Source organism: Toxorhynchites rutilus, chromosome 2 (genome assembly GCF_029784135.1).
Source record: "Toxorhynchites rutilus septentrionalis strain SRP chromosome 2, ASM2978413v1, whole genome shotgun sequence".
Classification (NCBI taxonomy): Eukaryota; Metazoa; Arthropoda; class Insecta; order Diptera; family Culicidae; genus Toxorhynchites; species Toxorhynchites rutilus.
Genome location: NC_073745.1, coordinates 295865311 through 295887571, shown reverse-complemented (window position 1 = coordinate 295887571; position 22261 = coordinate 295865311). Strand labels below are relative to the sequence as shown.

At 38.9% G+C, this 22261-nt stretch overlaps 1 protein-coding gene across 5 annotated transcripts in view; it reads left to right on the top strand.

The window, feature by feature from the left end:
- LOC129764492 (kinesin-like protein KIF13A) overlaps positions 1-22261 on the top strand; it is a 94042-nt gene that overhangs the window by 49263 nt on the left and 22518 nt on the right. For all 5 annotated transcript variants that reach the window (XM_055763611.1, XM_055763610.1, XM_055763607.1 and 2 more), the window contains 2 exons: positions 9175-12556; positions 21640-21785. In XM_055763611.1, coding sequence (XP_055619586.1) covers positions 9175-12556; positions 21640-21785 — 3528 coding nt within the window. The remainder of the gene's footprint in view (positions 1-9174; positions 12557-21639; positions 21786-22261) is intronic.

The window sequence follows — 22261 nt, the reverse complement described above, 5'->3', positions numbered from 1 at the left end:
AACTACGATGGGAAACTGTAATCGTGAAAGGGCATCAGCAAACTCAATGTAAAATTGTTTCGTCCAAAACACACAACAATCAAGCTGATCGAACACGGACAAAAATAGTGTGTTCTTCTTGGTACACTATCAGGACTAAAGATCTCAGATCTTATATGATTGTAATTTACTATAGTCACCAGAAAATTAATACCCACCACTCGCTCTACTGTTGAAGTGATCAAATTATCCCGAGTACTGAGTTCAATTCAGCTTAGCAACATAACCGTTTCGCTTCAACTAATCTATCATCGAAATTCCACCATATTTTCCAACGGTTTTCTATGAATAATAATTATCGATTTCGAACATCAACAATTTTATCTGTTTTCACCATTTATGATCTAACCTTTCTTGGCCCTTTGTTTCATTTATACAAAAGACTGCCCTTTCGTCGTTTTATTGAAGGGGAAGAGAAAGCAATCGATGTCAAGGTGTCTTCGTTATTATTTCTATCGTTCGCCAATTTAGCTTTCTCAGGTCATCAATCGAAACTTCGTCTATTCCTACTGAGACGACCTTCCAAATTACGAGCATTTTTAATATCCGCGTCATCGGCTATATCCATTAACTGACCTAGCTTTGGGTACGTGTCCACCTGTGATTTCTCATCTCATATATATTAATGAATAATTTCTCGTTGGTGTTTTGTGGAAATTATGCTTCATTTTGAAATATCGTAAAACATGTCAATTGAAGTATTGTACGTTGCTAGATCACTGACACTACTGATACTTACCAAATTTACTACCACTTTTTCAATCGGTCTTGTTGCAACATTTGCATTCCATTTGGTATAAAATAGCCTCCATTCTGCTTGTGATTCTTTGTAATTATTAATTTTTTGTGAAATGTTAAAATCAGTCCCTGTATGTTGTTTCCAGCAGACATCCAGTGGCTTAGACGCCTGGCATACACTCAATTTAGTACTTGACGTATTTCATGCTCGACTGGCTATTGGCAGCACCATCTCAGATTGCAGTAAACGTTTTGGGTGTAACGACATTGGTCATTTAAGCAACATTGCATACTTGAAATCTAAAAAAAATTAATTATTTTTCGAAAAGGACCAAAGTTTTTTTTGTAAAATTTTTACAAAACGAAAATTAACTCAAAAATTATTGAACCTACAAAGTTTTGGTCAAAGAAGGAAATGTAGGCAATTATTTTGAAAATGAGCAGTAACTTTTCAAAGAAAACATAAAAAAGTTATTGTTTGGAAAACTATTTTCCTGTAGAAGTGCCCTTCTTACGATGTATAAATGACTATCCATATATTTTTTTGAGAACTTAAAAAAATATGGTTTTAAGAAAAATGAATGTTAACTTCCAAAATATTTTGTAATTCATTTTGTGATTCAGAATTTTTTCATTATCTTTTTTTTTTACTTTAACGTCTTTTTCAGGACTTTTGGTTTTTGAGTTAGATTTTTTTCTGAAATAGTTAAAGAAAAAATTCAAAATTACAAAATACCTAACTCAAAAACTATAAGACCTATACATTTTTTTTTTGAAGGTCTTATAGTTGTTAAGTTACATTTTTTTGACGTAGGATTACGTCTTTCGGGAACATATTGGGGTACAAATTGAAAATCGAAAATCGAGTACATCGTGAAAATTGTCCAATTTCAAACGCTTATTGCTCAGTCATTTAATGATGGATTGATGAAATTTTTGCGTCAATCGATTTCGGCATTCCATAACAATTTTTTATATTGAAGAAAATAATATATGTCATGAAACTAACCAATTGAAAAACAATTGAAAAATCTCAACCCCTATCTTAACGGAAATACCCTCTTTTGATTGGTCGAAATTAACGACACATGCGGCGGGTCTCTAACAGAGACATCAAAAATCAAGCTGCCTGGGGAAAATCGGCATTGCAAATACATGAGAGTAGGGGGAACTTTTGTTCCTACCGAAATGTGTTACCTAACAGAGACATCAAAACCAAGCTGCCTGGGGGAAATCAGCGTTGCAAATATATGCAAATCGGGGGCATTTTTATATTGCAAGTAAGGTGAGTTATACGATTAATTCTACCAAAAAAAAATAATTTGGAACTTTAATGTTTGTGAAATTTTATATCAATGACCGATCATGTATTGTGAAAAATTTAGTACAAGTGTAATTGTAAAATTGTATATGGTAGCAGTTGTGTTAAATATGACTTGATATATGAAACGATTTATTTCAATTTTCATAAATAAAAACTAAGGTGTGTTCCCGCTCGGGAACGGGTCGTTTGGTTTAAGCTGTCTGTTTTGTTGTGTTCATTTTCAGCCAAGGAAAGTTTATACGGCGAGAAAAATTGGAAAAATGAAGAAATATTAGGAAAAGTTATTTCCCATATGCTCTACATATAGTAATAGGTGTTGTTAGTCCATTTAAAATTCGCATTGGGTTGAATAAACACTCAGAAAGCAAAAATTATAAAAGAAAATTACCTTTTCCATTTCAAATATGTTTTCTCTATATTAAAGAAACCTGCTTTTACTGATGAGAAAAAATGATAATTGTGTTCGGTATTGGTAATTATCTTATATTACATTGGTGAGTTTTTTTTCTTTATTTCGTCCATACATATCATAGGAGGTATCTCGTCTAGGATCGAAGAGGGCGATTTTCATCATATCTCGTTCCACTTCAGTATCTTTTATCTGATACGCACCAGCAAACGACTGTTTACCATCCTTCTGTCATCATCACTCGGTAAACACTGGTGGAGTGAACAAACAACCAAACAAAACGGCCCTTTTCAGGGCCACCAAATCATTATCAAAGAATTTAACGATGTAATTCTTCAAACATATCCAAAATCAACAGATAGCCTAACGGAATCCTACGTCAACTATGCGGTCGTGTCTCGGACACAACCCTCCAGTGACTTTTTGTAATAAATTAAGAAAAAAATGTCGGTCCATTTCAGAAAGTAGTCTACCGTTCTGAATCATATTTCGGACAGCATCATATTTCGGACACTTTGATCTAATATCTTGAAATACTTAATGCACTGATGATATAACTATAAAAATAATATCACAATTGCTTCTTTAGAGTAATCCCTTGGTTTCTCTATCATTTCACATGAGAACTACGTTTGAATTATAACATAATCGGCAAAAATCTATCAACACTACTCATTATCGTTTGTGTTTGACGTTTGTTCAGCGTGAGCACGTAGAATTTACCCGTTCATCAATATTTAAATTTCTCCCGTGTTTCATCAGTTCTCATCATTTATTGTATCAGTTTATTGTATAATAAAAATATCAACCAAATAATACCTATGCATAAAGTTTAGACCTGTTTTCTGCATCATATGCCTTAAGCGTCCGAAATATGATTCAGAACGGTATTTTTTTAGAGATTGATTGAGGTGAACATATGAATTTTTAAAAATTTATGAAATTTGAACGCTCTGCGGAATCGAAGCCATCGATGAAAGGTAATATAAAAATAGAATCCACATGCCATTCTACATGGAAAAAAAATGTGAGTCGTTTGAAAAGTCCACGCAAATTCAAAGATAACTGGCGCGTATCGAGCTTATGCATCGAGTATCTCTTGGAAGAACACACACCTAATTTCAGCCAAATTGGTGTGTTTCTTTGTGTTTGGAATTCGTTTTGAGTCGAGGAAGTCGACTGATTTTTTTCCATAACGATGGTCGCAAAATCAATGGAAATAGGATTCCAACTCATTTCACATTCCCCCATATTCTCAAAACTGGGCTCCCTCGGACTACTATTTTTTACCCCAATTTGAAAAATGTCTGACGGAAAAAACGTTTCATTCAAACGAGGAGCAGAAACGAATGTCTATTTTTCAGATTTGGACAAATCCCATTATTCGGAAGAGATCAACGAACTAGAATCAACGGAAGGGATCAACAAACTAGAGCAGCATTGGGCGAAGTATATAAGCCTAGAAGGAGACTATGTTGAAAAATAAAATAAGGTTACAATGAAGTAATTTTTATTTTTACATTTTCAAACGACCCTTAGAGTTGATGTTCATTAGCAGTTTGCATTCTCTATTATTTCATGAACCTGATTTAAATCATACAAAGTTTGTTGTCCTTAGTTCTAAGACAAATATTTATGTATGGTTTTTCATATAGAATCCCATGCAGATTTCATTTTTCATATTACTTTTATTAGGAAGGTATTCTAGCATAGAGACACGAATTTCGGACATTTTTTCGAGCTCTGAACAAATAGAACCAACATATTTTTACTATCCATTATTTCATGTATCTTTCAACAATAAAACTAAAACTAAAAGGCAGAAAAATATTCAAAATTAGAATGGCTACAAACTGACGAACTGAGTGAAGTTGTGCCATGGCGTACACGATTCCACCCCTTCCGGTTATCTGAAACAAAATCAAAATTGAACAGATTCTGAATCAGTAAAGATGCCGCTATGGTATGATCCTCGATCAATCGATCATCGTTTGAAAAAAGCTATTGTTATTTTGCGCGTTCTTTTTTTTTAAATTGTAAGTTCTAGTCGCAACCTCAACCTTTACCGATTTCTCAAAAGTTTTATTCACATCAAATTTGGAATAAACCGGTTCAGTAGAACTTGAGATATCATGTACGCCAACTATAAAAAACACTACAAAAAAACTAGAAAAGCGCGTTTGAAGTTTTGACTCAAGACGAGATACCGCATTACTAAAATGGTGATACGAGTCAGCCGCCGAGAAGACGCCGGAAGCGATGATCTATCGCAAGAAAACCTGTGTTCCACTGATTACCCGATTAGTTTGAAACATGGTAGACGAGCCTCTAGTAATATCTGACCGAGCATTAGTAGGTGTTCGTTTCCTTTGTGATTTATGTGATTTGATTTTTTTGTGAAATGCGTATGGCAGCTTAAACAGTACCTTCCGAAGAATGGACATGTTTCTAAAACTTCAGACAAGAAACATTGTTCATCGTATCAATCAGGGCTCGGCAAATTCGTATTCAACTAAGAATAGTCCGGGGACAATGACGAAATTCGCCCTCGAATTCTATTGGAAATGAATCTTTGCATCGTCCAGCAGTTTCTATGTTAACATGACTCAACAGTCATTCAGACGTTTAGTTGCTATCTCCCTCTACGACAAAACTATCTAATTTCATTCTTCCTCGTCAAATGGACTTCATTGCATATCGAAGTGACTCAGACCAGTGTTGTCACATTTTAATCTGTACTAGAGGGGTGAAATATCTTTCTCATCTGTACTTTTTCTTCAAAAAATCTGTACCATGTACCATATTCGTTGAAGAAAAAATATATTTTATTAGAATGAAAAAAAAAACTCATTTATTTACTACAAATACTACATTTACATTTGCAAGTCATTCGAATGTTTGATGATGCTTATACAAAGCCACTATGTTAAATCAAATATTTTATTCTCAAAACAGTGATCATCGTATCGTTGCTGAGCCGATTTCGAAGCTTTTTTTTGTTCTGATTATATTCATTAAAAAAAACCAAGGAGTGAGGCGTAGTGAGAACGATACAATAAAGGTATCGAAGCGCCGAAAATGCGTGTGAACCGTCAATTCTTTTTAGGCATCAAATTATTGGCCATCAATCCAGCACATACTCGAATTTGAAACTGTTATTTTCTTACGGAGTTATTTCACCTTTAGGGTATGAAATTCATTCTCCAGATCTTGTATATTCCCATCGTAGAAACCTGGAAACGAATTTCGCCCTTATGAAAGAAATCATTTAGTGCATTATAAATCCATTATTATCAGCATCACCAAGCGATACTGCGGCAAAAAATGTAAAATGTAAAAAATTTCACACACGGAAAAAATCTGTACCAATTTGTACTCTTTGAAAAAAATCTGTACTCTGTACCGTGCAGTCTGTACCAAAAATACGAAAAAATATGTACCTTTCCAGATAAATCTGTACGTGTGGCAACACTGCTCCAGACTGAATTCGTTTCCCTCTCTCATGTATCACGTATGTATGTATCGATGTTTGAATTCACGGTGGGTAAACAACGGAGCAATCCATTAATGGTGTAACTACTTTTTTGCATCAGAAATCAAGTTTTAGTTTCACTTCTTATAAGATTGTGTACGCGGGCAACCAGGTTCATGTGAGGGTGGAGCAATAGTAGTGGATTGAAGTCAGGTTGAATAAAAAGGCAGGTCTGTTTTCATTCGTCACGTCGATTTAAATAACCATTTGCTAGAACAATTCATCAGTCATCCTCGCTCTTAACGCTCACCAATTCATTTCTAGTCAATTCAAGTCATGTTGACGGCGATTGCCGAAGTAGTTATAGTCGAAGCGAAGCGACTGAGAGGACTGTCGATTTTCATTTTTCATTTTTGATCTTCGAAAATGTTGGGCCCTGATATAAATACCGAAAATTCCGTTTGTTAACGAACCCACTTAGATGAAAGCACGCTCAAACAAATTTTAGAACAATTCTACCATTAGAGGTTAATAAACTGAAAAGTTTAAACCCTCCTAAAGCCAAAAAGAAGAAGAAGAAGAAGCACAATTCTACAATTCTATACGCGCAAACACATCCCTCTCTGCTAGCAGCCCAATTTTTTTCTTACTTTCTGTAGAAATTGAGGCCGTGTTTCATTGATTACATTAAGCTACTTTGTTTGGGTACGTCAATAAGCAAAATTGCCGCGTTTGAAGTGAAGAAAACTCTCATGCCTTTTAACAACGGGGACAACAATTTTTTTTACCATGCTTGCTGAAGGAATAACTGTTCGGTGCGCTTCATGGGATGGTAGAATCATTGATCCGTTTTTTTTTTTCAAAACTGATGCAGGTCAGAGCGGGATACTTAATGATGATCGCTAATTTATTTATGGGAAAGTACACCCAAAGTTAATTTTCAGCACGTTTTCTGGCATCCCGAATTATTACATTTAATAAGCTGAAAGATAACATAAAATGTTGTACTCCCCAATACATGTATATCATTTGTATAATATATATGCTAGAGCCAACATGAGGGAGCGAAACAGGAGACACATTTAAATGAAAGCTTTTCGTATAGTTTGCCAAATACACGGCCCAGACAGAGAAACATATATTCTCGTTCATGTTCTTCTTTATCGGCTTAGAAAACACCTTCCAACTTCATTTTATCACGCTCCTTTATAATAGCGCTGGCAGCTATATGGATAGCGTGGTCGTGTAAAGTAACTTCGTATTCCAGCCGCCCTTGGATCGATCCCCATTGACGTCGTATGAACTTTTTTTTGCACAATCCCAAATGAAAAGAGAAAAGAAAACAGAAAGAGATGTCTGCTCGCATACATACAAACCATTTTAAGCTTCAAAATAGCTCATTATTTGCGCATTTGACTCTCATAACCAGGAAATGGCATCTTTTCTGCCAAAGATGGCATGTTTTCTGCCAACGCTAGTTTGGGTGTATGTTCGAAGTAATGGTTCCTGAATTTGTCTTTGGTCTACGACTATAAGCCGCCGACTACTGACGTCTTGCGAAACAACATTCACATGTAATTAACACCATTTTCTGTGTCTGTGTTTATTCAAAGTGCACCCGTGGCCGAGTGGTTAGCGTCTCACATCATTATGCCGGGTGTTCGGGTTCGATTCCCGTTCTGGCCGGGGGAATTGCAACGTGGTCACGCGTATTCTAGAGCCTGTCCCTTGGAATACATTCAAGGCGTGTTATTTGGCTTAAGAAATCTCAACTGAAGTATTGATAAATGACTCTAGTTAATGCATACGTTGAGGCAAAAGTTCCACAGGGAACGTTAACGCCATTCAAGAAGATCTGTGTTTTTTTTATTCTAGTTTTAAATTGCATGTCTTCATAAAAATATCGCGTTTTTGAAAATACGATGCAACAGAGGTTCACTTTCTGAGCGATCGTAAAAAATTACCTGTATAAGTTAGAAAATAATTTCATTTATTTCAATAACAGTCCATAATAGGACGCGGCAGCTTTGAATTATCCACCACTTCCAAGCAGTCAATAATTCCTAGCGACAGAATGTTAATTTTTCCTCAGAGATCCAAAGAACCCCTCAATGGGCCATCCTCTAGCAATAGTTATCTACCAATCGTATTTATCATCGGATTACCTAAACTTTTTTGCGAGGAGAGTTGTTGCTCTGTGGAAAGTGAAAATCACAAATTAATGCAGTAGCAGCAGCGTGCGCGTCTATCATCGTACCGGCAATCGCTCCCGGTCATCGGCCTTCATTCCTTTATATTTTTTGCTACGATATTTTCTCCGATTTGTGAATTGTTCACATTTTTGGAAACGACCCCTGAAGCACACGTCACTCCCGCACCCCAGTACTTACGGAAAATTGAATGTGGTGGCACAACACACCTAGGAGAAGTAGAGTGAAAAGCTTACGGTGTCTGTTCATTGACATCGCCGTGGTCAATTAATGGAAGGAAGATATTGATTTTCCAACAAGTGGATGAATAGCGCGTTACACTCCCCTGAATTGCGGTAATACACATCACGTTTGAGAACATTTTCTCTGGTCGGGAGAATCCCGAATCAACTGATGTTATTTGTGGTCTCCCCGCCAAGGGAATATGATCCAGAGGAGATAATCAATCCATCAATTTCTTCATTTCCCCAATGTGGTTTCTAATTCAACCGTAAGCAATCCGATAAAGCCCCCCATATCCATCAGAATACGCTACACTGTGCAATGAAGCTGTTGCCCTGCGACGGGCCATGGGTGTGTGTGTACTGATCTAAATTTCATTCTTGTAAACAAAGCCCCAACCTGCTGCTGGCACAAACAACCGCCGTATGTTATACTGCGGTGGCTGCGGTGTGGGGCGAATAAAAATAAAACAAATGTCTCCCAGAGGGATGCTCCTGCTTCATTTATTATCCTAGGTTTGTCGCATAGCTGACAAACGCGCTGGCATTACAGCAGAACCGTTCCGGATTTTGCAGTGGAAGTTTGCATTGCGTACGGATCGCGTGTTTTCGGGGAGGATTCAGGGTGATAATCAAAGTAAATTCGTGGAAATAAATTAGGATTGATTTGTTTGTTAAAGCGGTTGTTTCTGTGGGGATTGAACAGATTTTAGATTTTATCGTCAACTCTAATGGATTTTCTTCTTTTTTGTGCCTTTCAGGACATCGACAACCTCATGGCGGAGGGCAACAAGTCCCGGACGGTAGCCGCGACCAACATGAACTCGGAATCATCTCGCTCCCATGCGGTGTTCACGGTGGTCCTCACGCAGACCCTCATCGACACGCTGTCCGGTGTCACAGGGGAAAAGGTATCCCGAGTCTCGCTGGTTGATCTGGCCGGTAGTGAGCGAGCCGTGAAAACGGGTGCCGTGGGCGAGCGACTCAAGGAGGGATCGAACATCAACAAAAGTTTAACCACCCTTGGCCTGGTAATATCGAAACTGGCCGATCAGACTGGTGGCGGCCGGAACAAGGACAAGTTTGTACCGTACCGAGACTCGGTGCTGACCTGGTTACTCAAGGACAACCTCGGTGGCAATTCGAAGACGGTCATGTTGGCTACCCTTTCGCCGGCGGCAGATAATTACGAGGAGACACTGTCCACCCTGAGGTACGCCGATCGAGCCAAGAGAATTGTGAACCATGCCGTGGTTAATGAGGACCCTAACGCTAGAATCATTCGCGAACTGAGGAAAGAGGTTGAGTCGTTGCGGGAAATGCTGAAGCAAGCGACCGGTGGAAGTGTCGGCGATATGAAAAGGGTTGACATCCACGATAAGCTGGCGGAAAGTGAAAATCTAATGAAACAGATCTCGCAAACCTGGGAAGAGAAGTTGGAGAAGACGGAACAGATACAAAGTGAGCGACAACAGGCCCTAGAAAAGATGGGTATCAGTGTACAGGACAGTGGCATCAAGGTGGAAAAGAACAAGTACTATCTTGTCAATTTGAACGCCGATCCCTCGTTGAATGAGTTGCTTGTGTACTACCTGAAGGAGCATACGCTGGTTGGTGGAAGGCTCAACGAAAACAATAAACAACCCGACATCCAACTGCTCGGGTTGGGTATCCAGCCGGAACATTGTCTCATCACCATAGAGGATGGAGAGCTGTACATGGCCCCGATCGAGAATGCACGCTGCTGCGTAAACGGCTCCGTGGTTACGGTAAAAACCTCACTAAATCATGGCGATCGAATCCTGTGGGGGAACCATCACTTCTTCCGCGTAAACTGTCCAAAGTCCAACAACAACAATAACAATTTGTCCTCAGAACCTCAAACACCCGCTCAACACTTGGACTACTATCATGCTCAAGAGGAACTGATGCAGAACGAGTTCAGCAATAATCCTATCCAGGCGGCCATTTCCCGGCTGGAAAAACAGCACGAAGAAGACAAGCAAGTCGCGCTGGAAAAACAACGTCAAGAGTACGAGAAGCAATTTCAGCAGCTGCGGAACATTTTGTCCCCGACGACCCCCTACGCGCCGTACGCCCCGTTCGATCCGTTCCGTCTGGGAAAACTCCCGCCAAACACGCCAAACGCTCAACTGCGGGTGGAGAAATGGGCTCAGGAAAGAGACGAGATGTTCAAAAGATCGTTGGGTCAACTGAAGACCGACATCGTGCGAGCGAATGCCCTGGTGCAGGAGGCAAACGTGCTCGCGGAGGAGATGAATAAACAGACCAAATTCAGCGTGACGCTGCAGATTCCTCCGGCCAATCTCAGTCCCAACCGGAAGCGGGGTGCTTTCGTAAGCGAGCCTGCCATCTTGGTACGCCGCATGAACTCCGGAAGTCAAATTTGGAGCATGGAAAAGTTGGAGAACAAGTTGATCGATATGCGCGATATGTACCAGGAGTACAAGGACAACAACTACACCGTGATGGACGAGAACAAGAATAAATCCGATCCGTTCTATGAGTCCCAGGAGAATCACAATCTGATTGGTGTGGCCAACATTTTCCTGGAGGTATTGTTCCACGATGTTAAGCTGGATTATCACACCCCAATTATCAGCCAACAGGGGGAAGTGGCGGGTAGGTTGCAGGTTGAAATTAGCCGTGTGGCCGGTCAGTTCCCGCAGGACCGCATCAATGAGTCCGCCTCGGAAAGTTCCCACGATAGCCACGAGGATGACGATGATACGCCCAGCAATCAGGTGACCTGCCGGATTAGCATCAAGCAAGCATCCGGTTTGCCCCTGTATCTGTCGAATTTCGTATTTTGTCAATATTCGTTCTGGAATCATGAGGTAGCGGTGGTTCCGGCCACCAACCAAGAAGTGGCTGCACACAATCAGAACATTACATTCCGATTCGATCACGATGCGGATTACATTTTGACTGTGAACGAGGAATTTCTGGAACACTGTACCGATGGGGCGCTCTCGATAGAGGTGTGGGGACATCGGTCGGTAGGATTTTCGCGCGCTAAAGATTGGGAAGTGGAACAGCAGCAAGCGAAGGCTCGTTCGTTGGCGGACAGGTGGGCCGAGCTGTCCCGCAAGATTGAGCTGTGGGTTGAAATCCACGAACTCAACGATAACGGCGATTGGGCGCCGGTTGATGTGCAGTGCTCGAAGGATATGTTGACCGGGGGCGTGTATCAACTCCGGCAGGGTTTTCAGCGACGAATTTTGGTTCGTGTCAAGCCTGTCCAGAACTCCGGAACGCTTCCAATCATTTGTCAATCAATCATCAATGTGTCGGTGGGATGCGTGACGGTGCGTTCGAAGCTGCAGAAGCCAATGGATTCATATCAGGAAGAAGATCTTACAGTTTTACGCGATAAGTGGAGCGAAGCGCTCGGACGACGCCGTCAGTATTTGGATCAGCAGATTCAGAAGCTAATCAACAAGGACGATAAGACAGAGCAGGAGAAGGAGCGGGAACAAAGTCTCGTGAACCAGTGGGTTTCACTGACGGAGGAACGAAACGCCGTTCTCGTACCTGCTCCTGGATCTGGAATTCCAGGAGCTCCCGCTTCATGGGATCCACCCTTCGGAATGGAACCGCATGTACCTGTCCTGTTTTTGGATCTGAACGCCGATGATTTGACGACACAGAGTGTGAACGACGAAGTCCCAATAGCGGGCATTAATTCGATCTTGCCAAAGGAACACGGAAACAAGTTCTACAACCTTCAGATGATTCAACACCTCGAGAAAGACATTTGCGCTGTTTGCAGTTGGGACTCGTCCATTCACGACAGCCCTGCGCTGAATCGAATGACTGAACCCAACGAGAGGGTGTATTTGATCATGAAAACGACTGTGCGATTGTCCCACCCGGCGCCAATGGATCTGGTGCTGAGGAAACGTCTTGCTCTGAACATCTACAAACGCCAAAGCTTCACCGACCGTCTCAAGAAGCTACGACTTGGTCGGACTGAATCAAGTTCGCTTCAATCGGGCGTTACCTACGAAGTGGTTTCGAACATTCCTAAAGCGTCGGAGGAGTTGGAAGATCGGGAGTCGTTGGCGCAAATTGCAGCCACCGGTGAGGATGTTTCTGCTAGCGATGGCGAAACCTACATTGGTATGTATGAAAGACCTAGGGGAAATCATGGTAAATCGTCACACAGTGGTACGAAACGGAGAAAAGTAGGAAAAAGTCTTTTTCTAAATGTAGTGTTACTATTCAGCTATCAATATCAACTTATTTTATAGTACCTTATCATCATAAAAATACATCATGAAGTTATAATTACGAATATTTTCATACTAAATTCGTTATTCTTCTTCTTTCTTTGTTTTTAAGAGGCTTTAAACTTTGCAGTTCATTCGCCTCTAATTCGTTATTCAAAAGTTAGTTTGAATAATTGAAAAAAGTTGAATTATTAACAACGTTTTTCACGATGTTATTATACCCATTCAAATGCGATAAACAATGCGAACAACGTGTCAAATTATTCAAATGGATGTACTTTACCAATCTTATATGTAGCTTGATTGCACATTTAAGAATGAATACATTGAGATAGGGAGATGTAAAAGGCATCATGTTAAATTAGCTGACATTTTATTTTTTATAGAAGATTAAAATATTATCCCCGCTGATACCCGTGCTCTAACAACGTTCAAGATGTTCTATAGTATTTATATTTAGAGGGTATGGAAAAAAATTCTGGGCAATTTCGACCTAAACGATGATACAATCAAAAAGAATAAAAAATGGTATGACGCGAAACCGCACCGGTATTTTCTTTACATCTTGCTGCACAGTTCAAGTCAAATTTATTATTGCTTCGTTCTTTAGTACAAAATCGGATTATTTATTTAGTGACCACATCAGGTAATTATGATTAATAAACGTATTGAAAAGAAATATCTAGTTAAGATTGATGTTATTGTTTGTTTATAACAGAATGAACCTTTTTCGGTTACTGGGAGGCAACTTTTTGTGCTCCTTCGGGAGAAAGTGAATCCCACCAAGCCTGCGCAGAAAAAGCAATTGATTGAGCATATGCTGGATAAGCTTCTCGAAGTCAGTCCCGCAAAATATGATTTGGGAACTTCAGTCGTTCGAAGTGAAACATCGCGTTTTTGCTCCAAATTTTATGAACAATGGGAAAAATGTGGCAAAACTTTTTCCTTTCCTATTATGATGACTGGATGGTAAAATTTTGTTTGAGATACCAGAAAATGCAAAATGAACCCTAAAGAAGGTGTGTCTTTAATTTTTAAAGCGGATCTTAGCAAAGCTCTCTATTTTTTGGTGAGATCGACTGCTAAAAATCATCATGCTGACGTCTTTCCGTCCTTTCCTGAATCAGTATAGAAGCTTCTGAAGTAATCTTTTGTTGATTTTTATATAAATTTTATTAGTTAAAAAAATTACAAATAAAATTTTCTTCCAGTTTATTTTCTTTTTTAAACACAGTTTAAATGCAAAGAAATTGACCTAAATTAAGGATTTCACTGTATTTTTGTTTCTAAAAAAAATCCGAACCGTGGCCGGGTAAGGGAGTAAAAAGTGCTCCCAAACCAAATCACCAGCTGTATGGCAAACATTGTATAGGATATTAAATAAGAAATTTTGGTGTTTTAATGAAAAAATAATATATTTTCATTAAACCGTAAAACGTACTTTTTCGTTTATTTCACGCCATCCTCAAAGGCTTCGAGATAAAAATTTGAATAAAATACTGAATGTGCATCTTACTACGATGTATCAAAAAAAATTATCGAAAAAAATTTCATCAAAAATTTAAGTACTAAAAAAAATATTAAATTTTTTTTCGTGATTTAGAGATTCAGTACTACTCTAGTTCATATTTAAATGTGTTCCTACGGCTTTTCTAGATATGTGTGATTTTTTTCAGTATTGCGCGGAACCAAGAAACCTTTTTTTTATATTTCTAAAATGTCTGGCTGGGTAAGGGAGTAAAAAGTCCCCGCAAACCAGATCACCAGCTGTATGGAAAACATTGTATAGGGTACTAAATGAAACATTTTGGCAGTAGCACCATATATGTTAGTCCTTATATGGTACACCATAGGAATTCATTTAAATATGAATAAGAGTAGTACTGAATCTCTAAATTTCAAAATTTTAATATTTTTTAGTAGTTAAATTTTTGATGAAATTTTTTTTTCGATGATTTTTCTTGATACACCGTAGTAAGATGCACATTTAGTTTTTTTTTTCAAATTTTTATCTCGAAGCTTTTGAGGATGGGGAGAAATAAACGAAAAAGTGCGTTTACACTATAGATCCTATGTTAAACCACATAGGGGTTCTAATAAACCGTCAAAATTTCTTATTTAATATTCTATACAATATTTGCCATACAGCTGGTGATTTGGTTTGGGGGCGCTTTTTAATCCCTTACCCGGCCAGGCTCTTTCGCTTTATTTTTTTCTTAAGTTATTCAAAAAAACATACAGTGTCGGACAAAACATTAAGACCACTGCTCAAGCAAAAAAAAAAATATTGGGAGTACAAATAGGTTTCCACCGTTTTTTAGATAAGTTCAACGTTTTATTATAAAAAGAAGAGAAGCTACAGATTATTCAAAGTACTGTCCATCGCTAGCTACAACCTTGTCCCATCTTTCTGGTAGCATACGGATTCCACGCTGAAAGAAGGACTGGTCTTTTGAGGCAATCCAGTCATCGACACATTTTTTGGTATCATCATAGGAGGAAACATCGACCGGAACAAATGCTTATCTGAAGGAGCGATGTCTGGTGAATACGGCGAGTGGGGTAAGATTTCCCATTTGATGTTCTCCAGGTTGTTTTTGACACCAATTGCAACATGGGGCCGAGCGTTGTCAAATTGCAGAATCACCTTGTCGTGTCTATCGGCGTATTTCGATATTTTGTCCTTCAGGGCTCGGCTCAAACGCATCAATTGTTGTCGGTAACGCTCTCCTGTGATAGTTTCATTTGGTTTGAGTAGCTCATAATAAATGACTCCGAGCTAATCCCACCAGATACACAGCATAAGCTTGGAACCATACATATTCGGTTTTGCGGATGATGTTGATGGCTGGCCGGGCTTAACCCAAGTTTTTTTACGCTTAGGATTGTCGTATCGTATCCACTTTTCGTCACCAGTCACGATTCGATGCGGGACACCTTTTCTTTTCTGTCGCTGAAGCATTTGTTCGCAGGTGAGAATTCAATGACAACTCATTGTTATTGTCCTTTCCTACTTTTGGCACTCACTCGATCAGATCAACCCGTTTGCCCAACAAACTAGGGATTTCGGATTTAGGGAATAACGACGTTACTCTTGTAAGGTTTGAACTGAACTGTATTATCTCTTACCAACTATCTTACGAGCTAGCCTAAAGCGGTTAGAGTTGCTAGAGAAGAAAGCGGAAAAGTCTTAGACACGGATGTTAATGTGGTATGCGGAAAAGTGGTTATGCTTGTTTGGGATTTTAAGAATGCGGAATTGGGTCGCGATGATTTTAGCGAGGAATTCGGTCGCGATGATTTTAGCGAGGAATTGCATTGAAGTTAGCCTGTATGCTACACCTCCCCTCTTTAGGAGAATGGTGTAACCATTCGAATATAAGTTTCATGCCTTTATTAGCCTATTTTTGTGTACTATCGGTTGTTTGCCTGTTACAGGGTGCTTAATAGTGCAATTAGTATTTTCTATATTTATTATGCTATATGATCCTATATAAAAAGGCTATAAACCTATCATGTTTGTGCTGGATCCTATTCCTTATTTTCGTTTAGCAATAATATATTGTTACCTATATTAATTTCTGGTAGAAACATTATGATTAAAAATTTCTCTACAATTTTGCATTTTAACTGATTGTGGTGCACTTCGCAATCTAGTTCAAGCATTTTGTTCGTAAAAATTCAATAAAATAATTATTAACAATTGATACAACATGTGGTATACTCTTGAAAATTTAAAAAGTGAAAGTTTAAAAAGATATATAGTTTTCAACTGGGTATTTGTTTTAAGGTTAGTTTGAAATTAGAATTTTTAATTGACTCAACACGTATGAACTTCTTCGTAACTCGTCTCATCTCTGTCTAGAAGAGTTGACATGTGAGTACGGAATAAAGTTTCTGAACTAATCGGTACAATGCGCTAGAGCAATTGCCTTTCGTTCTTTTAATATGCCCATTTTATATTCCTTCGCTAGTCAGCTCTTGTGCTGCTGCATTATTTTCATGACCTTTTATTTAGGCTCATTTTTCTCTTTTAACTTTTATATCTTCATATGGGACCCATTTGCCTTGTTTTTTAATCATTCCGTCTTGCTTTATACGATGTGAAATGGTCAGTTGTGTTACTCCCAACATTTCTGTAAGTTCTTGTGTCCGGCATGGATCTTCATCAAGTAACTTCTCCAATTCCTCATCTTGATTTTTTTTGGTGCACCGGGGCGCTCCTCATCTTCGAGGTCAAATTTACCACTTTTGAATCGGTGAAACCAAGCTCTGCATGTTGGTTCCGGCAGAGCATGCTTTCCGTAAATTTCCACAAGAACCCGATGTGTCTCAGCTGCTGTCTTCTTTTGTTTGCAGTAATGCAAAAGAGTTCCTCGCAAAAACAGCTTTGTAGGAATGAAATTTTCCATTCGTTCTCTATAGCAGAGATGGCCAAACGGTAGTCCACGGTCTACCGGTCGCCCGCGTAGGTGTTCTTAGGCACCCGCCAGCTGGTCCAGGATAGTGTCACCTACAAAAACAATGGATTAAATATACCTCCACCTTTTACCGTGATCATGTTATAAGGTATTTTATATTAGTTGTAAGAGTAAACATTTCTTCATTTAAGTTTCCGTTTATTTTTTTTTCTGATTGTTAGTTATTTGATATTTGCAAATGCAGCCGTTCGACTATAAATTGTAATAAAGCAAAAAACAAATGGTCCCTAGGAATAATTTGAACAATGTTTTTTTCAGGCATATTATTTGTTAAATGACCAATTGAAAATGTTGGAAACATCCGACAAAAGGTTTCGAAAATCAATAAAAACTAATTTTTTGAAGGAGCTTCGCCTTTGAAGACTGCGAATGCGAGTGTTAATGAAGTATTGTTTTTTTTGAAATGCTGAGTAATGTGAATTAATTGTGCAATACAGGGTAACTTCGATATAACGTACATTTTGCTTTCAAAATTGTACGTTATATCGAAATGTACGTTATATCGAAGCATAATAAAGAACTCTGAAACGTAGCTTATATTACTTCATTGTGTTGCTGTTTGAGTAAGGTTGATGAATAAAATCAATAAGAAGACGAAGCCAACTTTTCTCATGATGTTTCCCTTTGTTCAGTTGATTGAAGTTTGATTCATTTAGAATCCGGAATCACAAAACAGTAGTATTTCGGGATTGATTAATGTTACAACACAAGCTTTAGTATCAAAATACAAATAATTTATTGTTCTTTCAGAAAAAAAATTAAAAAAAAAATTTTTTTTTGGACTTCGATCATGTGTACGTTATATCGAGGGTACGTTATAACGAGGGTACGTTATATCGAAGTTTACCTGTATATATATATATATATATATATATATATATATATATATATATATATATATATATATATATATAAATATATTTTTTGGAATTTTTTCATTTAATGATATCTTTTTTACTTTAAATAAATACAAATACAGTCAACTCTCCCTAACTCGATATTCAAGGGGACCATCGAGTTAGGGAGGTATCGAGATGCAGAACATTTTTTCGATTCATTCCCTTAAAGTGAGAAAACGCCTTTCTCACATAATTTTTTTTCCAGAATCTTTCAGGAGGTGATAGACGATTATATTTCATGTTCTACGCATATGTTCGAATTTCAACGATAACAGAGTTATACAACATTTTTTATTTCGGACTCTGTTGCTTAAAACTGGCTCTACATTGCAAAGTACGCTACGTAAATCGATTCTGTTGCTAATCTAAATGAGTGAATTAGTGGATGTTATTTTACATTTTGGAAGTGGAAAATTTAAAAGGTAGTATTTTTTTAATATGTTATTATTAATTTTATCCTAAAAAATCATACTAAACTTGATTGTTCTATCAATCAAATCAAAGCCTTCTAACTCTACAATTGGTTCTTTGATGCCCAACTTCTATCTCTCTTAATTTCGCTGCAATATAATCCTTTCACCACGGCGTGTGCTCCGTCGGAGTGCTACCGCTGACGGAGCATTGTGCCGAAAGGTATGCACATCGCGCCGGTATGATCGATGTGAAGTATCACCCTGATGTCGTCTAAAGACGATGCTCGTAGCGAAAGGGTTAAGGCCATCCAGGCCTTGATGTTGTTCTCGTATATCACTGGTAATGGCTTCTTCTTTTTGAAGACTGGAACCTGAGAGAACCTGGGCTCCAGCTTTTTGACCAACCTTATATGCTTTTGATCTAGATTCAATTATCCATTCCGATTCCATTTTTCCTTTAGCTTGAATTGTGTTGATACCGTACTTTGTGCAATACTGAACTCATTTGCAGCTTCAGACCCCTTCCATCCATACTTTTTGACCTGCTCGATGGTGCTCAACGTTGCTCGGGGTTTTCCATTCTTGAAAAGGAATTTCTTGATGACACGAACACTTCGTATTCACTTTCAAGAGCAATTGAAATCAGAGTTAATAACGCACAAAAACATGTACGCGAAAATCAATCGAGTTTGGGAGGTGAAAATCTATGGAAAAATGAAGGCATCGAGTTCGGGAGGTATCGAGTTATGGAAAGAAGAATGCTTTTAAAATCAAAGGTGCCATGAAATTCATCGAGTTAGAGAAAATATCGAGTTACAGAACATCGAATAAAGGAGAGTTGACTGTAATACCTAAATATACACAATAGCAAAATCACAGAAACACGTACAGTCTGTGACCCCGTGCGCGAGTATAAAAATTATGATTCTGCGCACGAGTACAGAAGAGTTAACATTTTGTTTTATCGTTTAGTATTTGTTCGCGACAAAACTTAGGTACACCAACATTGAGTGAAATATTTTGCAGAGCGCTGAACGTATGTCTGTTCTTTCTAAAAATATAACTTTTGTTAATAATGAAAGCGCTTAGTGTAAAATGACGTCGAAAGAAGAGCAGATGCGAAAAGCAATTGCGTGCGGTCGCAATGAAAATCCGGATCTATCGATAAGAAAACATACCAAAAAGCTTGGATTACTTCCAAACATTGTTCACAGTATATTAAAATCGTTCGATACTCGGTTGAAAGCCGCTAGGAAAAAAGGAGGTGGAACAAAAAGGGATCTGTGGAATCACCACAAGGATGCGAAGTAAAACGAATATTACGGGAGAGACCAGATCCTTCAATACAGTCAATACAGTCAACGTTGGTAGACCGCAGCCTAACATATGAACATTTAGTCGCCATAAGGCCCAAAAGATTGACCATCCTTGCGACTGCGTTGGCACCATGACGTCGACTTTGTTATCCTAGAACCACTTTTTGACGGTCTTGGCGGTGTGCTTCGGATCGTTATCCTGCATGAATTGCCATTTCAGGGGCATCTCCCACTCGGCGTGTGGCAGCTTAACATTCCTTTTGGATTCGGGCGTACAAGTACTGATCCATGAACTCCCAGTACAGGGAGCCAACCCCGTATAAGGAGTAGCACCCCCAAACCTAATGTCCCCTACTCCTTGCTTAAATGTCTTCGTGGTATACTGCGGCATGTATGCACAGCCTATTGGGCGATAGACCCAGGTTTTTCCGTCAGAGCCGATGAGGTTTACGTTCGTCTCATCCGATCACACCATATTTCGCCTCTGCTTTTTCTTCTCCGGACCGACCAAATCAAAGACGCGAACTTCAGATGCTTCGGCGTCAGCATCGGGACCTTCCGGGGGCTTTTCTCCCACCCTAGACCCTGTTCTACCAGCCGCCGCTGAACTGTCCGAGAACTCACAGATAAGCTCAGTTCGTCCCGGATCATTTTCGAGGCCTTGAAGGGATCTTTCTTAGAGGCTCGTTTTATGGCAGAGTCATCCTTCGCGGTCGTTTTCCTTGGTCGTCCAGTCGTTCCGGATTTTTTACGGTCGTGGAAGGCATTAAACACGAAAGTTTTGGATCGTCCCAAGTACTCTGCGATTTCGCGTTGGCTGCTGCCTGCCTTGGACATTTTGCGGATGACCGTCCGCTGTGTTTTTCCGTGCAATTTTACGTGCGACCCATTTTTCGTTGACTGCAACTAAAATTCTAGGATAAAAACCTTACATACCTCTTGTTTACAGACCACCGAGAAACAATAAATTTTCTTCAAAACCCGAAACAGCCGAAACGAGGAAATGGTTCTGAATTTTGTTGCGTCATTTTAGTTGTTAAGTATGCTTAAAACGCATTTTCTAATGAATGGCTATTGTTTTAACCAAAGATGTCATATGTTTCTTCGAACAATGGAAATAAATTATTATAAATGGATTGGATTATTTTTTTCTCAAAGTTTTGTCACTTTCTTTTTTTGGTTGAGCAGTGGTCTTTATGTTTTCTCCGACACTATACCTTCTCACGCTTAAATTCCACTACCGAAATTTTTCACAGACTGTTCCCTATTTGCTAATCAGTTTTGTTTTGACAGCAATGCGTACTGCTTGACACGCGGAAATCAATTTTGTTTACGACATACAAATTCGAGTAAAATTAATTCTTTCTGGTAATTTCTAGAAAGCAGCGAAAAGACACTAATGAAGTTCGTTGTTTTTGTTTGCATTTATTCCACTAAAACATATTTTTGGCACCAGCGAGATATAATTGATTCTGCTCTGAACAGCATACATTGGTGAGGGGAGACATGTCAAAAATTAAGTTGAGTAGGAAAACGCAAGGGATAGCAGTGTTAGAATTAAAATATAATCTGACTACACTTCTAGCTAGCCGATTCGTAGCATGTAACAACAAACTAATGACACTGGGGGAAATAACTTCTGCAAGATAAAATTTAAACAAAAGAAAGTGAGTTATTCAGTGAAAGGGTCAATCACTGTCAGCAGTTATAGGGAGCTCGAAACAAAAATGGCAATAAATGGTACAGGGGGCATCGAAAAATTTGCAGCTTTTAATTGGAAAAATTAGAGGTTGGCGGTTTCACCCTGATTTCTCCTACTTTTCATCAATTTATCTAATTCGAATCAATCGATTTTTTTTCACAGAAAAATATACCAAAGGAGTGTCAGCTGTGGAGAGTATTCTTACACTCGACCGTTTACGCCAAAGTGTGGCCGTTAAGGAATTAGAGCAGGTCCGAGGACCGGCGTTGTCAATGCGGAAGACGGCTAGCGTGCCAAACTTCTCCCAGGTACAGTATCATTTCCCACACCCATTCATGTCCGTCATCTCCTGTCTTCCACTCGCGTATAACCGCGTCATCGTAGCCGCCGTCGGTCGAGACTACCCGCTTTTGAAAGCCAAGCAAAAACCTTCATCGGTGACAGTTCTTTTTTATTCTCCTTTTTTATATCAATCCTCACTGTTCCTGTGCGCTCACTCGGAACTTATAGATAATCCCTTCTTTCGCCGCTCACTGTATATTTCGTGCTATTGAACGGATTCCTTTTTTTTCTTCTTTAAATAATTGTTGTCATGTTATTTCCCCGTCTGTCGCCAACCATTCACCCTGTGTGACAATGCTTTTCCTCTTCCTCTGAGAACGGCACAGTTTTCCATTAGGATCTCTTGCGTTTGCATCTACGTTTTATCCCCTCCCCGCCAAACAAAATCAATAACCCTCATCTCCGTTCGTCCTCGATCAGATATTGACATCGCTCTATTTCT